The sequence below is a fragment of the Misgurnus anguillicaudatus genome, chromosome 2 (genome assembly GCF_027580225.2).
Source record: "Misgurnus anguillicaudatus chromosome 2, ASM2758022v2, whole genome shotgun sequence".
In the NCBI taxonomy this organism is placed as follows: domain Eukaryota; kingdom Metazoa; phylum Chordata; class Actinopteri; order Cypriniformes; family Cobitidae; genus Misgurnus; species Misgurnus anguillicaudatus.
The window spans coordinates 35,145,948-35,167,775 of record NC_073338.2 but is presented as its reverse complement, the minus strand read 5'-3'; the positions used below and the strand labels follow the sequence as shown (position 1 = coordinate 35,167,775).

General features: G+C 36.0%; 2 protein-coding genes and 1 long non-coding RNA gene across 4 annotated transcripts; 1 reads left to right on the top strand and 2 right to left on the bottom strand.

Annotated features, from left to right (window-relative positions):
- Positions 1-74: 74 nt before the first annotated feature.
- prdx1 (peroxiredoxin 1) lies at positions 75-2,768 on the bottom strand. The gene is made up of 6 exons (XM_055202912.2): positions 2,627-2,768; positions 1,793-1,899; positions 1,388-1,541; positions 1,112-1,234; positions 655-785; positions 75-446 (listed from the first exon to the last, which is right to left on the bottom strand). Exons 2-6 carry the CDS (start codon positions 1,896-1,898, stop codon positions 361-363), a joined length of 600 nt encoding a protein of 199 aa, XP_055058887.1. The 5' UTR covers position 1,899; positions 2,627-2,768; the 3' UTR covers positions 75-360.
- A 3,957-nt stretch (positions 2,769-6,725) lies between these two features.
- fzr1b (fizzy/cell division cycle 20 related 1b) lies at positions 6,726-21,789 on the top strand. 2 transcript variants are annotated; one of them, XM_073854359.1, is made up of 15 exons: positions 6,726-6,988; positions 7,549-7,712; positions 8,102-8,190; positions 8,294-8,357; positions 8,508-8,635; positions 9,155-9,231; positions 9,859-9,964; positions 11,234-11,311; positions 11,398-11,463; positions 12,876-12,978; positions 13,123-13,304; positions 13,752-13,985; positions 14,064-14,168; positions 19,786-19,878; positions 21,384-21,789. In XM_073854359.1, exons 2-15 carry the CDS (start codon positions 7,625-7,627, stop codon positions 21,423-21,425), a joined length of 1,455 nt encoding a protein of 484 aa, XP_073710460.1. In that variant the 5' UTR covers positions 6,726-6,988; positions 7,549-7,624; the 3' UTR covers positions 21,426-21,789. The 2 variants fall into 2 exon arrangements, with proteins under 2 accessions (XP_073710460.1, XP_073710463.1); XM_073854362.1 differs by lacking the exon at positions 6,726-6,988 and adding an exon at positions 7,146-7,335.
- LOC129436624 (uncharacterized) lies at positions 17,800-18,913 on the bottom strand. Its single transcript, XR_012371138.1, has 3 exons — positions 18,588-18,913; positions 18,016-18,080; positions 17,800-17,886 (listed from the first exon to the last, which is right to left on the bottom strand). It is a non-coding gene; the product is annotated as an uncharacterized lncRNA (long non-coding RNA).
- Positions 21,790-21,828: the final 39 nt, after the last annotated feature.

The window sequence follows — 21,828 nt, the reverse complement described above, 5'->3', positions numbered from 1 at the left end:
TGAGATAGTTGACAAAATTCATTATATTAATTAAAAATCATTCTGATTTTATAAAATGAAGAAATAACATCAGATTTATATTGTTAAAAATACATTTATTGTCTGAAATCCAAACATATTGGTGACAATACAAGCTTCCTCCACTATAGAACATCTCTTTTCACAACACATTCGGTAACAAGTTATACTTGATATGTGGTTTTTACTATGACATGACACACTTTGGTCTTTCCTAACAATATAAATAACTATTCCCACTCCTACACAGATGCATTTGACTAAACAGTAGCACTTGATACAGCTGTCATACTATAAGTCCCTTTATGGGCACATTAGACTATACTGCACAGTCTTGTGCGTTTAGTTTTGTTTGGAGAAGTAATCTTTGCTCTGCTGGACATCGGGTTTAATTGTATCTTTTCCGGGCTTCCATCCAGCTGGGCAAACTAGATTAAAAGAAAGAGAAAATGATATTACGACATGTTTATTGAAATCAAATGTTATCATACTTTAACAAAAGATAAACACATAAATCAGTAGTCTCTAAAATAACAAATAAAAATGGTATTAGTTTTTCTCGTAACCTTCTTGACAATATATTATGAAGGGAGAATTGTGTTACAATCAGATTAAAGTTTAACGATGAGACTTTACCTTCTCCATGTTTGTCGGTGAACTGAAAGGCTTGCACCAAGCGAAGGGTTTCATCAATGGAACGGCCCACCGGTAGGTCATTGATGGTTATCTGCCTCAGAATGCCTTTGTCATCAATAATGAAAAGGCCTCTAAGAAATTAAATAAAATGAATCAATGACCACCTCACAACATACACAAAAAAGTCAACATGGATATAAATTTGCTGTCTAACTGACAGGGGGCTGATTTTCGAACGTTTTGTGCACACACTCTTTAGGCTGTTTGTGGCAACATGCTTCTTTGTTAAAAGCAAGGTAAACAGAATCAGTTCTTACTTGAGTACATGTAAACAGATGGGACAAAAAAATTGGGAATTTGCCAAAATGCAATAAAACACAGTAGCCTATTTGTTTTTCTGTAGTATTGGTATTGATATCAAGAATCAAGACGTTAGCATCATGTAGTCATTCCATACCTGTAGGCAATGCCCTCATCTTCCTTGAGTACACCATAGTCTTGAGATATAGAACGGAGGGTATCTGCCACTAGAGGAACTTTCATATGTCCTAAACCACCTTGCTTTCGAGGGGTGTTTATCCTGTTATGATGACACATAAAGAGAGATTAAAAAAGATACTCATTTTCCACACAATGGCAAGTTCATATAGACGGTTTCATCAGCAGCACAGGTGTTGTCAAGGTAATGCCTGGCCTGAAATTAACTCCCTTAAACTTTAATTTTATTACTCACCAGGCAAGATGACAAAAGTGAGAATCAACAGAGGCTCCAATAACCTCACAGTTGATTTTCCCGAACTCCTCAGCTGCATCACTAAAGGCGATGATCTCAGTAGGGCACACAAATGTGAAGTCCAGTGGGTAGAAGAATAACACTACATACTTCCCTGTAATGAGAACAGATTTGCCACAGATGTCTAGGGAAACCCCACACTGTATTTAGCATATACAATGTGTTCATAAAATAATAACACCTACCTACACCTATATAATCACATGTTTTTTATTACATATTTTTATACATTTCTCATTTAGCACAATCATTGGTCATGAAACCAACACAGACATTGGTCAGGTCAAAGTTTTCAGTGTGCATCGACATTCGTTTTCATTGTATTGGAGTTTATTAAGATCATACCTCTGTAGTCAGACAAGCGGAGATCTTTAAACTGTCCATCTGGCATCACAGCTTTGGCTGTGAAGTCTGGAGCAGGCTTCCCAATATGAGCGTTTCCAGCTGCCATTCTGTGGTAAAGCAAATATGAAAATAGATTTCATTTGTAGAAAAAAAAAAAATCATGAAAAGGTATCGAAAAAACAGTGTGCCTAAAATAAAGACATTTCTCCCATAAAGAATTGTATTGGTATCAATTGCATATTCCCAAATGAATAGAATAGAAAATAATATAATAGTTCAGGTAGACCGGAAACGGAAATAGTCTTATTTCTTTCTGTCTTACGTCAATATTTCTTCAATATGCAATCTCTGAAATAACAGAAACTTGCGTAACACGGTCATAAAGTTTGATAGTTAATGCTAGCGTGCAGTATTTTAAGTTACTTGGATTTCGTCTGGAAAAGACACCGTGAAAATTGCATGGTTTATATATACACATTTTAGATCACGTTTTTCATAAAGAGAAGTATTGTCGTAAGAAATAATCTTAAATTAAAAAAGGTACTAAACACATTTAACCAAAACAAAATAGCCTAGTTGAACTTGAGCGCTGTTTTCATTGATCGCTTTTTTGTCATGCAACAGGTAGCTTATGAAGTTCTTAAGCGCGACATTTTACATTCTCCGTTTAGATATTTAATCAGATGTGTATCGGAAACATACAAATGTGCATCACAATTCAGATTAACAAACTATTTAAAAAATACATAAAAACACGAAACAAGCAAGTGAAACTACTGTGCTCAGAAAAACACGTTATATTCAGAAAAACCGCAAAAAAAGTTTGTTTCATACCTTCGTGATTCCACTCTCCAGCTCTGTCAATGAATGAGTGAATTTACTTCGTTTGTTGGCTGCTGTTTAAATAGGTCTCGCCCTAATCTCGCGATATTATACGTGAGATGCACCGTGCACTTCCTCCAGAAGTGAATACCCCGAGAAGCGAAGTGACCAAATTACTGGGATCTGTCTATGGCAGGATGACTTTGCATTTTTTGCTGTACAAAATCACAATAGATGTGCTGTTTAAAACATACCACAAACTTCCTTATACATAAAAGCTATAATAATCAATGTCATTACAAAACTGAGAACTGACCAATATAATAATTTAATACATAACACAGAGTATATGTTTTACGTTTTTATATTCACATTTTATCTTTTATAATAAATAAATTGCAGGTATAAAAAAAGAAAAGTGTTTTTTGTCTTTAATGTGTCCCTAAACTGTGCTTTTGGAGATTTTCAAAGACACTTGATATGGGTAATTTATATGACTAAACTTACTCTAATCCAGCTAATAAACCATCATATTTATGTCATGGGACTGCTGACATGTGACTTAGCCTTTTTGTTAAAGGTAAAAAATAAATTATATTATTCATGCACTGAAAGTCTTTATAACCCCACACTTTATCTCTGTTTAGCTCTGAATGTTAAACTCTGTTAGTAGAGGACAAAACTACAAACTTTTGTTGGTAAAAAGTCTGCTTTTCTATTGATGACCATTCAAAACCATAGCCATATAATCTGGTCAAGGAAATTATTGTAAATCCACCCTAAATGACACTGGAATTTATCCAGCTTCCTTGTGTCAGATTAATGGTTGTACATTCCTCTGGAGTTCAACTCTTCCTGCAATGTTTACATATGTTTACTATGTATTTTAGATGAATTCTCCTTTCTTGTTATCACAAGCAGTTGCCAGAGAGTAAATCTTTTCACTCATCTAAACATACATAAATCTTTGTAAACAACTCTGAACTATAAGCTTCCAAACACTTCCTGTCTCTAGGCTTTTGTATGTAGTTTTTATAACTAGGAAAACCTGCTGTCATTTGCACACCCATGTTATGCCTTCCTATTTCACCCTCTCACGGTTACCTCCTCCCTCTCTTTCAGGGCTCCATTTCAACCCAGTTGCCATGGGCACCAAATGAAGGGTCTGATAAGAGGGGGTCGGACACAAAAGGATCATATTAAAAACGCAGCTGTGGGCTTCAGATCAAATAATCCCTCAAAACATGTTTTAAAAACAACCGCTTTCAAGCAACAAACAGCCTAACAGTCCATCCCTCATTAGTAGTCATACTCTCCATTGCTTTGAGTTACATCTACATGTTTAATTAAAATGCACTTTTAATAATCTGTACCCCAGTTTAGTACTCTTAAAGGGATAGTTCACTTTAAAATGAAAATTCTGTCATCATTTGCTCATCCTTGTGTTACTCTAAGCCTATATGAATTTCTTTTTTCTGATGAACACAGAAGAAGATATTTTGAGAAATGATGGTAATCACACAGCAATAAGTGACCATTGACTTCCATAGTAAAAATAAAAAATGATGGAATTTAATGGGTAACGTCAACTGTGTGCTTACCATCATTTATCAAAATATTTTCTTAGTCATTTATCACAATACTTTCAAAATATTTTAAAAGTCTATGGTCACTTACTGCTGTGTGTTTACTATCATTTCTCAAAATATCTTCTTTTGTGTTCATCAGAAAAAATAAATTCATACAGGTTTAAAACTACATGAGGATGAGTAAATGATGACAGAATTTTCATTTTAAAGTGAATTATCACTTTAAAACCATGCAGGTAGCATACAGAATAATGCTAAATCATATCAAGGAATGTTTTAGCAAGATTACATGTATAAACGGTAAGCCTACAACATAAGTCAATATGAAATGTTTGACAAAGTAGTGTAGATAAGAGCAACTGCACATCATGATAGGCAATAAATCTCCTCATGTTATGTTTTTTATTCTCTGATCCTCTAAAGTGCAATAGTTTTTGGATCATCTTTGCAATAGAGTTATGAAGAGTCATCCTTATTCATACATAATGTGATCAGAAAATACTGCAATGGACTTGTTGCAATGTCTGGGGATTTTCTTTTCACTGTTCCCCATTTTAGAATTTTTTCACTTTGTGAAATATTTAACATCTACTGGAATGTGAAATAAGACCTTTTGACATACAGTAAAGAAGACATAACTGAGATGCACTCCAACCAGTAGACACAAAACACGTCACAGATTGATAGATATTAAAGGAATTTCATAAGACTAAAGCAGAGAAAAATAGAAAAAAATATGAGTAATAACATGAAAAAATGGAACATAAGAAACATATTGACATGCACGTGTGCATGGCTTATTAGGCTGATCCCTTATGAAAATAATCCTTTTTTAAAGTTAAAACAAAAATTAAACATGGTTACTACAAAAAAAGATTGTTAATTTTGAAAGCAATTTAAGTAGCAGCTCAAATCTGTTCTTGGAACACTTTATGTTTATGTTGAAATGTTCAAGAGCTCATGCTGAAATGTTTGAGATGATTAATTTCATAGCAGACGGTGTACAAGTGAGCATTCTTCTAAAATCCAGAGAGGACACATTTGAGATTACTGTTTATTTTCTAATCGTTTTGAGGTGAAAAGGTCTGAGGTGAAGGATTTATATAGAAAACCGGTCAGCTAGTTTCTTCTAATATTGTTGTCAGGGACATTTCTACAGCAGCTGATTTTGTTGTTGCGTGTCATGATGAGGAGTCCCTGCTGGCATTGCCTACTGTGATGAGAAACTCCCTGACACCTCTTTCAAATGCTGCCTCCTTTTCACAGTTGGACATGAGCAGGCCTGGACATATCTGCATATCCCTTATTCGGAGAACTGTGTGGCTGTTCTAACATGACGCTAATCAGACAAAGCAGAGGTCTAATTTAGTCAAACCTCCTAATGACTGCCACTGCACCATCTGTGCCATGTGTGTCTGGTTAGGTCTAATACTGCTGACTTTGAGCTTTGTTGTAGCTGTAAATAAAATTGTTGCATGACATAGTGTTATAAAATAACATTATGATAACACATGTATATTTTTTTATTTCTTTATTTGCTCTGCAAGCTTATCATTGAGTAAATTTTACATTTAAACACAGTGCATTAAGTCTATACATTGTTTATTTGATCATGGGGATCAAAGCCGTGCCCTTAGCACTGCTAATGCAATGCTTCACCAGTAGAGATACAGGAACACTTTTATGTTATGTTGTTGTTATAAGTTTTGCATATTATCACAATGACTGGCATTGTGTTATGTGTTACAATTCCTTACAGTTTTACAGTCCTCTAAAATATTATAATGCCATACACTGCCTGCAAAAACTCTTTCAGAGGTCAAAGGTCAAAGGAGACAGATTTACCTGTACAAATCTCCTGCTAAATTCTTAGCGGTTAAATTTTTTCCTTTTTTAAAGTTTAATTCACAGGGCTTTTCTGTAACTATTGTTTTAGAGACTCTTTTAATATTTAATTATGAGAACACTGCCTCGCACCTTGGGACGAGAGAGGCCCATAAATGAGCCTAGGGAAAGATTCAACCCAAAATGTTGTCTGGGCTCTTTAAATCTGGACCTGCATGCTTTCTGACAACGTTATATCATACTGTATATACAGTATATGTATCAGAGCTGGAATTGGGGGACTAAGTACATAGAGTGAAGTTCAGAGGGGGGGAACAGATTTCTAGTTCAAAATTTAGAGAATTTCCATCGTTTATCGGTGTAATATCCTCTATGGTATGCAAATTTCATACATAAACAGTGTGTTTTTCCACCATCAATGGTTTATAAATATTACATGTTCCCAACTAGGGGCAGTGTATCTTTGCTATTTCTACTACTGTATATATCATCACTGGTCATCATACATCAAGTCACGTTTTTTTCGTTCAATATTACTATAAATAAACAACCACATACTGGTGGAATGTAATATTAAAATAATATCAAAATAATATAAAAATTCCATAACAACAATAACAGCCAAAAGGGCAGTCAGTGCTTTCCTGTCATAGTGATTAGAGCGCAGCAGTGCGCCTCTTTTGGTGGTAAACGAAATTACACCCAGTCCCTTTACAGCTAATGTCCTCGCCATCTTGACATGAACATAAACATTAATGCCCTCTGCTCAATTATCGTATCATTAGCTCCGAACACTGAAAATCGACAGCGTATTGCCAAAGCAGCCTTAATACTGTGTTGCAACGTCGTTGAAGCACGATCTAAATGTTTCGAAGATCATTGCGCACGTAGCTGAACATGCATGCTAGTATAATGAGTGTTTCTTGAGCACTTGGAAAAGGTAAGATGCATTTTCTTTATTAACACGAGTCGAAGTTTTACTGTGTCTTTTAAACTGTCAAGAAATATCGTTTTGTCTTTTGTGAGTTTTAATGTTAAAGCCTCCGTTAGCCCAGTGCTGCTAGCGAGCTGCCATGGCAACTGATTACATGTGTGTGTTTACGACCCTCCTGCTGTTAGTAATGTTCTTATTTTTGCTATTTATACTCTCGTATTCACGAATTGTTAAAACAACGGGTGATTTTGTATTGATATTATAATGATTTTACGATTGTCCTTAATCTAACAGATCAGGTTTATTAAACGAATAATAACATCCATCAAAATACAGTTCACGTGACAATAAAGGTGAAGAAATGATATAAAGATATCACAAACTTTTTAGTAAGCTTTTTAAACATGTGACTGTATATGACCATATTATTATTGGTCTTCTGCATTCTTTTGATTGATGACAATGACAAATGGGCACTTCTGACAGCTGTCAGTCATAGAGCAGGTAATAAGTAAAGCAGTAGGTGTATAGTTTTATCCACTTATAAATACATATTTTTTCTATAGGGATGGGAGACGTAGGAGGACCCCCGGCTGGAGACTTAGGAAGAGAGAGACGTCTGTACTGTAGGTTATAGTGGAAATGGACCAGGACTATGAAAGACGCCTGTTAAGGCAGATCAACCACCAAAACATCCCAGAGGGCCACCCGCCCAAGTCAGGGTATGCATGAGAAAGTTGATTAGATTTGTGTTTATTTGGTAACTGTGTTTTATATTGAAATGGTTAATACCATGTAGAAATAAAGAAAAGTTTCACTCCCCCAGCACCTTTGTGTGTCAATAACATAAAACTGATCTCTTTATTAGCATGCATTTCCAATTTGAATAATTAGAGCAAAAAACATTATCTGATTATTAGCTATTATCTAAAAATCAACATAATATTATATTATATGATAATGTATAATATACAGTAGAATGAAACAATAAACCTTGAATGGCCATGTATTGCTGTCATTTCCGTTGTGATTGTTAAATATGTTTAATCTTTTGATATCTATGTAGTTTAATTTCAATATGACATTTAGTGATTTTGTTATTACAGTCAGGGTATGCATCATGCAGTCCTGTTGCTGTCAAATCAGGAGACAGATTCATTCCCACACGTGCCGGGAGCAACTGGAGCATTAATTTCCACTATGCCAATGTAAGCCACCATTTATCCGAATAGCTCACAAAAAATGGCATTACAGCACTGTATACTCAGATTAATTAAATACAGATGTATTTATGGTTTCTTAATTTGTTAGGAGAACTGTTGGTCACCTAATCAGAATCAGAGGTCAAAGGAGGCTGGTACAGATACGGGGAAAGGTGAGGTTTGGATCTCAGGTCTGCATATCTTTGTACTGTACATGCATTATTGGGTGTAGCTATTTGCAAGGCTCTCTTGGCACCATAATAATAAATAAGATAATAACAACTTGATTTTTTATGTTACATTATTTATATATTTAAATACAGATGCTGTGGCGTATGCTGCTCTGTTGAGGAATGAGCTGTTGGGAGCAGGTATCGAAACTGTGCCTGACCCTCATACAGATGACCGTAGACATACCATACTCTCACAGGACACACACAGCCTCTTCAGGGTGAGCACAATTCAACACACAGACTATAAACAACACTCAAATGTGTCATCCATTCATGAACATGGATGTACTGCTCCCAGTGAACTTGTTAAATGAATGTATTACAATAGCAGAAAGACAAATTAACATGGAAACAAGCTAAATATATGTATGATTGACGGCTAAATGCTTACTAAAAGTAATGCACTAGCACCACCTAGCTTTCTGAAAAACTATAACGGACAAAATGCTATTTTCTGACATAATTTTTCTGTATAATTTACAAGAGAAATCTAGAGAAATCTAAAGCAAGCATTTTAAGTACATTAATATATACCTTTTCAGAATGTGCAAATGTTACAGTATAAGTTAGGGATCATTTTCAGTTGTGATCTTTTCACATTTCTGTAAGATCATTAGAAACCACACACATATGCAGTTTGTTATATTTTAATAAGAAATGTATTTTTATCATATAATATTACTCTTGGTTTACTGTCTTGGTGTTTTATAAATAGCATCTGTTTCTTTCACTTTTAGTACACCATCCACACAAAGAGAGTGCCTTTTGACAACGAAATCTCCCCTTATTCCCTCTCTCCTCTTAGTAACAAAAGGTACTGATCCTGCATGAAATAACAAAAGTCATAAAGCTGATGACAGTATAACGTTTTTAAGATGTGGTCTTTCTAAAATCAACTTTATTTAGGTTTTTGTTAATAGTAACTGAAATCACACATACAGTTGTGGAGTAATATATTGACACTCTTGGTAAATGTGAGCAAGGAAAGCTGTGAAAATAAATTTACAGTGGTTCTCCTTTTGAGCTTTAATAAAAAATCCCAAAAATACAATGTTTTATTAAAGTACTATTATTAAAATTATTAGAAATTACATTATTAAATAAATGTTTTTTTTTCTCTAATACACACAATTTTTGGCACCCCTAGATATTTTTATGAATAAAAAATATTCCCATACTTCCTGTTTCACAGGGCAATAAATATTTGGTAAAAACAAAGCTCTAATCCCCTTATTCATTTATCACAATGAGTAAACCCAAAGTTCTGGTGTGCTCAAAAGGAAAAACACTGTAGATTTATTTACCCAGCTTTCTTATAATTTAGCAAGGGTGCCAATATTTTTATCCACAACTGTATTTACAGTACTGTGTGACCATGAATTAATGCATTTTTTAATGATTTTAACCTGTTAAACTAAGTGTATGGGGTTTATGTCTGCAGTCACAAACTTTTGCGTTCGCCTCGAAAGCCGGCACGCAAGATTTCCAAGATCCCATTTAAAGTTCTTGATGCACCCGAGTTGCAGGATGACTTCTACCTCAATCTGGTACACTCCATTTTCATTTTTTCACATATCAATATTTTATAGTCTTTTTCTTTTTAAAAAGTGCTTGCTTGTCCCCATAGTAATGTCACTTAATTTATGGTATGTTATACTGTTGATGAATGTGCAACTGTAATGGGTTCAAAAAGTGACATTCGTACAGAAAACAAAACAAAAGCTATGCTGTTTAAAATAAAAATATGTTTTTATTACATTTCTGGGGAATAAATGTTAAAAATCACTTTGGGACCACTTGATTGAAAGTCATTCCAAAATACAACCAGTTATTTAATTTTTTTTAGAAAAGATCTAGCATAATTTGTTTGCAAATTCCACTGGGTTCGATATTTCATTGTCTAATGCAATTTATACATTTTAAGATGAAATTACCCAAATGCTTTTGGGGCCACTGTACCCGCATCTTATATTCACTCATGTATGTGTTTGCATTAGAATTTAATATATCTTTAGTGCAAAATTGTTTGTTTTTAATGTAATTTGATTGCTAACTAGGGTTGTATAAAGATTAATCGCGATTAATCTATTTTATATTAAAGGTTTTTGTTTACATCATATATGTGTGTGAACTGTGAATAATAATTATGTATATATAAATATGCACACATGCATGTATAATTTTAAGATTTTTTTTATATATTAAGTATTTATATATAATATAAATTTTACATAAATATACAAATGTATATACACATCAGGGGTCAACATAAAGGACTGCCCGGTGTCCTGGGGCAAGCGTGAGAGACGAGTGCTTCACCCTTAGTCACTAAAATATATTTTCATCAATGTATATTATTTAACATCTTGGAAGCAGACATTTACTTGGGTAAAACACAACGAAAGAAACAATACAATATTTTGCACAATTTCCTGTCAGTTTACAGGTCAAGCAGAAAAGTTGGGAGCCTTTTTTCATTGGAACATGTCTGTTGTATACGTATACAATTATATTTGACTTTGAATTAAATATGTGACACTGACTTTTTTTATTGGGGCCAGTGAAAATTTTGGCAGGGCAAATGAAAACCTGAACTTTGACTGTGCCAGTATAAAAAATTATTTGCGTTGAGCCCTGCACATGTAAACATTTCTAAAATATATACATGCATGTGTGTGTATTTGTTTATGCGAGGTTATTATGCACAGTACACACACATATATGATGTGAACAAAACCTTTTATTCTGCAATAGATTAATCGCGATTAGTCGTTGTGCAACCCTATTTGTTAACATTAGCAATGTTTTGTGATCAGGTGGATTGGTCAGCTGGAAATCTCTTGAGTGTTGGTCTGGGTGCCTGTGTTTACCTGTGGAGTGCCTGCACCAGTCAGGTATAGCAGTATTTATCAATACAGAACGCTGAAGCTGAAATTATATGTCAGTAATGCATTTTTCACTTTGTTCTTCACTTGGACAGGTGACAAGGTTGTGTGATTTATCAGTGGACGGAGATTCTGTGACATCAGTGTGTTGGAATGAAAGGGTCAGTATGAATTCAACCTTGTGTATATATAAAAATGTGTAGAGAGTTCTGCCTCAAATACTTTTATGTTTAAACTTGTTCAGAGTAAAAAAAATTGCGGTTAGATATTTGAAAAATAAACCCTATGGACATTTACATGCTATTGCTTTTTCCAACTTAAAGGGACATTTTGGTTTTCCAGCTCCCCCAGAGTTAAACATTTGATTTTTACCATTTTAGAATCCATTCAGCTGATCTCCGGGTCTGGCGCTAGCACTTTTAGCATAGCTTAGCATAATTCATTGAATCTAATTAGACCATCACGCTAAAAAAATAACCAAAGAGTTTCGAAATGTTTTCCTATTTAAAACTTGACTCTTCTGTAGCTACATTGTGTACTAAGAAAATGAAAAGTTGAGATTTTCTAGGCAGATATTGCTGGGAGCTGTACTCTCATAATGGCGTAATAATCAAGGACTTTGCTGCAGGCGCAATGATATTACGCAGTGCCTGAAAATAGTCCCCTGCTATTGAAGTAACCAAGGGGACAATTTTCAGGCAGTGCGTAATATCCATAGACCGTAAAAAAATATGGACGTAGTGTCCGTGACGTCACCCATTGGTTTGTGAAGATCGCTTTTGAAGCTTAAAGTAGGCGTTGCCTGCCGTCGCAATCTTGGCCGCGCGTCGCCGCGAATTACTCGCGGAAAACCGAAAATGGGTAAAGAGGCGGGACATGGGTGAAGCTGAGGTGAAACCACGCCCGCCTAGCGCGAGTCTAATGACAGCAGTGGCTGTTCAACCGACACTCAAGCGGCCACGCCCTTAATTATGCAGAAGTTTAAGGCTTAATATAATCTAAACGGGTGAGTTACAAAAAAATTCACCCCCCTCACAGTTGTCATGAAGGGCAAAATTAGCTATATAGGCCAAAAACACTTTTTGTACCAGGCTGTAAACATATTATTTTCTACTGTAAAGTTGGCCATTTTTAACATGGGAGTCTATGGGAATTGACTCCCTTTTGAAGCCAGCCTCAAGCGGCCAGTCGATGAATTGCAGTTTAAGTCACTTCCGTGTTGGCTTCATTAGAGAGATCGGAAGGTTGCCCCTCGGTAATATCACTACATCTGCTGCAGCCATGTTACAGCAGCAAAGTCCTTTATTATTACGCCAGAATGAGAGAATAGTTCCTAGACATATCTGCCTATAAAGTGGTACCGCCAGACCCGGAGATCAGCTGAATGGATTCCATAACGGTAAAAATCAAATGTTTAACTCTAGGGGAGCTGGAAAATTTAAAAAAAAAGTGGAGTGTCCCTTTAAGTGATGAGACTTTTTGCTTGATATACCACCAAAGACTACACTGAATGAGGGACTAAAGCTATATCTAACCAGACAGTGTAAAAATCTAGTATTTCTCTTTCTCTCAGGGAAGTTTGGTGGCTGTAGGGACCCATAAGGGATTTGTGCAGATTTGGGATGCAGCCGGAGGGAGGAAGTTGACCAGCCTGGAGGGACATTCAGCACGTGTAGGTCTGTGTCACATAACACTTACTTGTTGTGTCTAAATAAAACCTGACCTTGCATTAATTTGAATCACTTTTTTGTTTTTAAGAGACTCTGATCTAGCATTAATAACTCGCAATGTTTTTTTCCATCTTAACCGTTTCTCCTTAGGAGCACTTGCCTGGAACGGGGAGCAGCTTTCTTCGGGTAGCCGAGACAGAGTGATTCTGCAGAGGGACGTGAGAACGCCTCCTCCTGTGGAAAGACGCCTTCAGGGCCACAGGCAGGAAGTGTGTGGCCTGAAGTGGTCACCTGACCACCAGCACCTCGCCTCTGGAGGAAACGATAACAAGGTTAAGAATGAATGTGAATGTGGTCATCTGATTAGCAGAAGCAAATAAACAAACTCTTCATGACCCTTTCGTTACTCTCTTTTATTGAGTTATATAGCTAGTTATCGAGCACCCTGTATCTTAATCTAATAGATATCACTTGCTTTAAAGGCGGGGTGCATGATTAAAAAAAAAACACTTTGAGAAAGGGAGTCGGGCTGAGTACCAAAACACACTTGTAGCCAATGAGCAGTAAGGGGTGTGTCTACTAATCAACATTGTTGCCTGGGTTGCGTATGTGTGGGGCGGGTCTATCAAAAGAAGGTCCAGATTCTATTGGGGTAGGGGCATCTTTATTTAAGTGATTTCAAATGTCAACATTGGCTTTCAGAAATCATGCACCCCACCTTTAATTCTTGTAAGCTTTAAGATAATACAAAACCAAATTTGTTCCTTTCTGCTCTGCAGTTACTGGTGTGGAACAGCTCCAGCCTGCTACCCGTGCAGCAGTACAGCGATCACCTGGCAGCAGTGAAGGCCATCGCCTGGTCTCCTCACCAGCACGGTCTGCTGGCCTCCGGAGGAGGAACGGCCGACCGCTGCCTTCGCTTCTGGAACACTCTTACTGGCCAGGCATTACAGAGTACAGACACCGGCTCGCAGGTCTGCAACCTTGCCTGGTCCAAACACGCCAACGAACTGGTCAGCACGATCACCCGCACCTATACGCATGCAATCACGCTTTCAAACGCGCGTCTGATTGTGTTTGACGTCCACTAGGTCAGCACACACGGTTACTCCCAGAACCAAATCCTGGTGTGGAAATACCCTTCACTCACCCAGGTGGCTAAGCTCACAGGACATTCGTACCGAGTGCTGTACTTGGTGAGTAGGTGCCTGAGCCAGTGTATATTGATGATGCCAGTGCTGGTTCATTAAATCAAATGCTTGTTTTTGAATATATCTAAAATGTATTCACTTGCAACGAATCCTGGTTGTTAAAGGAATATTCAATTTTCTTAAAAGAAAAGTCCAGATAATTTACTCACCACCATGTCATCCAAAATGTGGATGTCTTTCTTTGTTCAGTCGAGAAGAAATTATGTTTTTTGAGGAAAACATTGCAGGATTTTTGTCATTTTAATGGACTTTAATAGAGCCCAACATTTAATACTTAACTCAACACTTAACAGTTTTTTTCAACAGAGTTTCAAAGGACTCTAAACAATCCCAAACGAGGCATAAGGGTCTTATCTAGCGAAACTATTGTCATTTTTGACATTAAGAAAAATAAAAAATATCCACTTTTAAAGCACAACTTCTCATCTAGATCTGGTCCAGCGCGACCTAACGTAAATGCGTAGTGGCGTAGGGAGGTCACGTGTTACATATATAAAACGCAAATTTGCGGACCATTGTAAACAATAAACTGACACAAAGACATTAATTACCCAGCAAGCAATTTTGCGGCTAATAGACGTCTAGTAGCCGTCTAAACACCCCTCTGACGTCTAGGCTAAAACAAGGCTAATTTTGGGCTGTCAGTGAAAATCTAGTAGACGTCTATCATAGCCCAAGAATAGACTAGTCATCAAATAGACGGCTGCTAAACGTCTACATATATACGTCTAATAGACGGTGAATGTGGGTCTAGGCTAATAAAAGGCTAATTTTGGGCTGTCAGTGAAAATCTAGTAGACGTCTATCTTAGTCCAAGAATAGACTAGCCGTTAAATAGACGCCTATTGAATGACTACATGTGTGTGTCTAATAAACAACAAAAGAATGGCTAAAGAATTCTTTTTAATCCATTAAAAAAGGTTCTCATAAACATGTAATCATGCAATTTATTACAAAAAATAGTATTAATACAATAGAAATTCAGATAAGACAAAATAAAGAAAAACTACTTTTAACAAAAAGAATAAAAACAGTAACAAAATAAAAGCATAAATAACAAAATACAATTTTAAAAATGAAATAACATCTAAACATTAAAGGAATAGTCTACTCTTTTGCCATATTAAACTATGTTATTACCTCAACCTAGACGAATTAATACATACCTATCTTTTTTCAATGCCTGCACTGTACAGCGCGTTGTGAATGTGTTAGCATTTAGCCTAGCCCCATTCATTCCTATGGTACCAAAAAAAAGTTTTATTTTGTGGCACCATACTAACTGGTATAACTCCTCATGTAACAGTCTTTAAATAGGGAAAACATGGAAGTGTTTGGTGGCTTCCCTGTTTGGTACCATAGGAATGAATGGGGCTAGGCCAAATGCCAACACACCCACAATGCGCTGCACAGTGCACGCATTGAAAAAAGATAGATATGTATTAATTCGTCTAAGTTGAGGTAATACCATAGTTTAATATGGCAAACGAGTAGACTATTCCTTTAACAAACTATCTTCAGTTCACTTCAACTTATTAATTGTACTAATTTCTATACACCACGTCCTCCCTGGTGCCTGTTTGAAATGGTCCCATTGCATCCTTCACTTCCAGTTCTGTTGCTGCTGGGAAGTTGTTCAACACAGCATCTGCCAAATATGAAAAGAATGCATGAGACAAGTATTTTTGCTTTATATTAAATGTGATAGTCATTCTCTTTGGAAAAAGTCATATATAAATATTGACAGGTCAACAACAGTAATCATATCGTTCTCATTACTACAAACAGAAGTGCATGTTTCTCTGCTTGTGTTTAATGACATTCTGGAACTAGCAAAAGAGGCTTAAAGGCAGGGTATCTGATTTTGATCCAGAAACATTTTAGTTATGCTGGTTGAAAGTCTCCTCAAGTCTTGATAGCAATCACTATGTTAAGTTGTCTTATGTGTATTTTTATATATTTGTGTCATCTGTAAAAGGCATAGGACCAAAAAACGTTCAACAAATCATTGAACCCCGACTGAATGCAATATTTGGACATGGGCCAGTTACCGGTTTAAAGGTATACCGAGATTTTCAGAGTCAAGGTTTTAAAAACCACAAAAAATTTCTGTGATACCGTTTTCAATGTATGAACTGTGTTTACACAAAGTGAATTAAATCATGTAATTGAATTCATGTTTACATTAACAACTGAAAGAATATTATCATTTAAAGGCTTTATTTTAAACTGGCATAAACGTTGTTTGTTGTTTAAAAATAAAATGTATTGTGTCCAGTTGAAAAGTTGATGTTTTAATACGCAGACATTTGAAAATAACACATTTTAGTGTCACAATGGCAATACCGCAACACCGTGGTATTTTTGCTTATGGTTATCATCCAGATTCTCATTCCGTGCCCATGCCTAATTGGACGCATTAAATTTTTGCCCCTCTTCTGTGAACGTGTTTTGCATGCCACTTCACACCCTGTTCACGCTCTGTAAAAATAGGGAGAATCAAATAAACTTTCCTGCTGAATTGACACAGGAGCTACAAAACGAAAAACATTTTGAAACAAGAAAAAAACATCTGGATGAGCAAAGAGCAAAAACCCAAATTAACATTGGTAACTTTACTGCTTTTCTGCAAGATGGAAACAGCTACAGGTCTGAAAGGGTCGTTGCAGTGTTTCTTTTGGAAAGGTAGGTATGCAGTGTGATTCTATTTTGATGGATTCAGATTGTATTTTAATGAAACGTGTTGCTTATTTAGTTTGTGTTCCTTTACGAATTAGTGCAATGATATTTATCTTTTCAAATTTCTAAACGTGCTGCATTTAATTCGGATTAAAAACAGTTGTTTATGTTGGTTATTTTGGTAATGTTATTCACTTTGTCAGTCTTGCTGGTTAATGAGATAGGAGTGTGCTTCTGGTTGGTGCGTGTAGGTTAAAGTTAGTATTTTTCAAAATCAAATACCCTGCCCTTTAAAGGAATAGTCTACCCTTTTGCCATATTAAACTATGTTATTACCTCAACTTAGACAAATTAATACATATCTATCTTTTTTCAATGCGTGCACTGTATAGCGCGTCGTGAATGTGTTTGCATTTAGCTTAGACCCATTAATTCCTATGGTACCAAACAGGGAAGCCACCAAACACTTCCGTGTTTTCCCTATTTAAAGAATGTTACATGAGGAGTTATACCAGTAAGTATGGTGCCACAAAATAAAACTTTTTTTGGTACCATAGGAATGAATGGGGCTAGGCTAAATGCTAACACATTAACAACACACTGTGCAGTGCACGCATTGAAAAAAGATAGGTATGTATTAATTCGTCTAGGTTGAGGTAATAACATAGCTTAATATGGCAAAAGGGTAGACTATTCCTTTAAGATGCCAAGCATAAAATATTCACAATACAATCTTATGGACATAAAACAACTAAACAATATTGTATGGGTGAGTTAACTGTTGTATCGGCAAAGAGTAATTTAATCTGGGGCTTTTAATATTTAGAAAATATTAAGGCAGTACCGGACTGTCGTCAATTACACCTCACATTTAAGTATTATTTTGTGAAAGACCATTCAGCCTAAAACTACATACAAACACACTTACCTTTAATAACTGAGAACTGATGTTTTTTCAAATGCTTGCTTCTGTGGACCACCACCATTCATGTTGAACTTTGAAATTAATGAATTTTAGGGAACTCTAAAATACAAAAGATAATGTTGTTAACAGTTGCAGACTGACATATTTTTTTGATTTTTTTTGTGACCACATGAAAGACTGCGTTGACACCACAATGTCTGATTAATATTGCATGTTTATAGAATTTACCTGTCCAGCATTCTTCCGGCACGGTCTCTCAAGTTTCTCCCTCCAGTTTTGCACAGCTTTGACACCTGAATAGCACATTCCTATGTCAGTAATTGTACAGTATTGTATGCTTCAGTGTACAAGTGTTTCCCAACCTTTACGGTTAATGCCCACTGACCTGCAAGTTTTCCCTCACTAACACAATAAAACTCTTTTTTCCAACAAACTGAAGGCCTGTAAGTTAAATCCATATGGAAAAATAGCTTTCCCCCTCAATCTATCTCTGTATGCATAATTGTAAAGCACAACTGCCTACATTACTGTAAGCAACACAGTGATAACTTAGCTAAGTTACTGCTGTTACTAAAAAGCAGCCTACAAATCACTCATGTTAATCTTCAGTTTAACGTTTGTTACATAGACTCATTTACCTCCACTATTTTATTACATTGCAGGTTGTACTGTTTAGGTTTTATAAAACATGGGTTACTTGCTCTAACGTTAAGCTACCCGCAAGAATGTCGCGATTCCAACAACAAATGAAGTAAATACATTTTAAACACATGTAAAATAAAATAATAAAAAACACTTACAAGACCAAACGAGTGTGGAAGATTGCTTTCCTCCTGGCTGCTTGCTGGTGTTGTTGATTTTCAAACAGCGGAAATCTTTCTCGCGAGATTTGGCCTCGTGTTTGTGTACTGCAGCTGCCATCTAGCGGTTCGGAGTTGTAACTGGATTTTGTTTATCAATAATGAATGTTATGCGTGACAGCAGATTCAGATAAGATAAATAAAACCAAACATCTGTAATTCACTGGTGTCTTTGCATGCATGATGAAATATCATATATCTTGCAAGTTATTTTGGCAAAAACAAAATTTTATTAAATTCAAGGTTATTCTGGGCTAAACATGGTTTGTTCGTAATCGGTCTATTTATGAGCTAAATAGTGGCTATGTACGACGGTGCATAAAACACTATAAAGAAATTAAACAAACTTTGTAATCGATGTTAACTTTGCTTACACAATGAAATACCATACATCTCACAAGTTATTTGGCAAAAACCACATGTAAATAAATGAATGGTTATTTTTGGGCTAAACGTGGGTTATTCGTAGTCGGTCTATTTGTAAGCTAAATAGTGGCTAAGTACAGACGGTGCATAAAACACTTTAAAGAAATGAAAAAAATACCATAATCGCTTTGAACTTTGTTTACATGATTGAATATTATATCATACATCTCACAAATCATTTTGGAAAAACAACATGTAATTAATTCATGGTTATTTCTGGGCTAAAAGTGGTTTATTCGTAGTCGGTCTATTTATGAGCTAAATTGTGACTACGTACAGACGATGCATAAAACACTTTAAAGAAATGAAACGAAATACCTTGTAATCGCTGTTAACTTTGCTTACATGATGAAATAGCATACATCTCACAAAGTATTTTGTCAAAAACCACATGTAACCAAATTAAAGTTTATTTGGGCTAGATATGGGCTAGACACAGCCCGGCTATATCGGGTCTATACTGAAACGAGACGTTGAAATGACGGCTATTGCTTGCTGGGTAGTATCAGTTAAGTATTAAATGTTGGGCTCTATTAAAGTCCATTAAAATGAGAAAAAGCCTGCAATGTTTTCCCCCAAAAAAACAAAATTTCTTCCCGACTGAACAAAGAAAGACATCAACATTTTGGATGACATGGTGGTGAGTAAATTATCTGGATTTTTCTTTTAAGAAAATGGAATATTCCTTTAAGATGTGTTTGTTTCTGTCCAGGCGGTGTCTCCGGATGGGGAAGCCATCGTTACAGGAGCAGGAGATGAGACGTTGAGGTTTTGGAATGTCTTTAGTAAAACACGCTGCACCAAGGTTAGGATCTTTGTACTTACAGCTTGTCAGAAATGTGGCTTTTGTGTTTAAAGGGATAGTTCACCCAAAGGTGAAAATTCTGTCATCATTTACTCTTATGTTGTTACAAACTGTTCATGAGCCCCACCCACTCCCACAGTATTATTTTTTCCTACCATGGAAGTCAATTGGGCTTATAATTGGTTTTCTTGCAAACATTCCTCAAAATATTTTCCTTCGTGTTTATCAGAAGAAAGACATTTATACAGGTTTGTAACAACATGAGAGTGAGTAAATGACAGAATTTTCATTTTTGGGTGAACTATCCCTTTAAGCAGTGGCATAGTCAGCTGTCTGAAGATGGACCCCATTCAGATGTTTACAAAACACTGCACAACTTTAATGTACCATCTACCAAGTACCTTATTTTAAAGGGATAGTTCACCCAAAAATGAAAGTAATGTCATTAATCATCATGTCGTTCCAAACTCGTAAGACCTCCGTATATCTTCGGAACACAGTTTAAGATGTTTTATATTTAGTCGGACAGCTTTGTTGACCCTTCATTGAAAATCTACGTATGGTATACTGTCCATGTCCAGAAAGGTAATAAAAACATCATCAAAGTAGTCCATGTGACATCAGTGGGTCAGTTAGAATGTGTTGAAGCATCGAAAATACATTTTGGTCCTTTATTCAGCATTGTCTTCTCTTCCGCGTCTGTTGTGAAGCGCATGGGCGAGATTAAAGTCACGTGACTGCAGTGGCGCGGATGACGTGTTATCCTCAGACATGTTTGCAAAGTTTTTATTTTTCAAACGTACAGTGTGCGTCTCCCTCAGACTGTAAATAAAGCTCGGTCGCACAAAAAAAAAACAGCTGGGGCGCACCAGATAACACGTCAGCCACGTCGTACGTCATCCGTGTCACTGCAGTCACGTGACTTTATTCTTGCGCATGCGCTTCACAACAGAACGGAAAGAGAAGACAATGCAGAATAAAGTTGTACTTTTTTTATTTTTGGACCAAAATGTATTTTTAAAGCCTCAACACATTCTAACTGACCCACTGATGTCACATGGACTACTTTGATGATGTTTTTATTACCTTTCTGGACATGGACAGTAATACCGTACGTAGATTTTCAATGACGGGTCAGCAAGCTCTCAGACTAAATCTAAAACATCTTAAACTGTGTTCCGAAGATGAACGGAGGTCTTACGAGTTTGAAATGACTTGAGGGCGAGTCATTAATGACATTATTTTCATTTTTGGGTGAACTATCCCTTTAAGGAAATGTTTCACAAAAGATTCTGAAATGTCACTTTTCAAAATAATAGATGTATTTCTGGTAATTTAATGGTCAAACATTCATGAAATGTTCGTTGTTAATGCAATGAACTACACTTGTGGTTCTGTAAGATCACCTTTGTGAACTTGAGGTCGACCGACTTTATACATTCATTAAAAACAGAACCACCTGACCCTTTTTTACCTTCTGTTCACACCTTGTTTTTTGTCTCCAGGAATCCAAATCAGTGTTGAACCTCTTCACCAGGATACGATAATGAACAGCTGAAGAGAAATCCATCCAATCACGCCAATGAAATGAAAGCCCTGAACTCGCTCAACTCTCACGGTTTTTACTGAGCTGATTTCTTTTTACCCCCAGTCTCTCATTAAATCTGTATACCCAATGAGTAAGGGCTCATTGTTTATGTTCTTTTTATTTTTGTACATTGTGGATGTCCAAACAGATGTGCTGTTGTATAAGTAGAAGTATTAATAGAAAAATGAACCTATATGACCTATATTGTCATTATCATGACTCTCAGTCATGTGGTTATACAGAAATGGCTTATGAAAATATTTTATATGCGTGTATCGAAACAGATCATGTTATCTGTGAGAAATAAATACATTTAAGCAGTAGTTATTGTCATTTTTATGTGAATACCTTAAGGTGCTGAT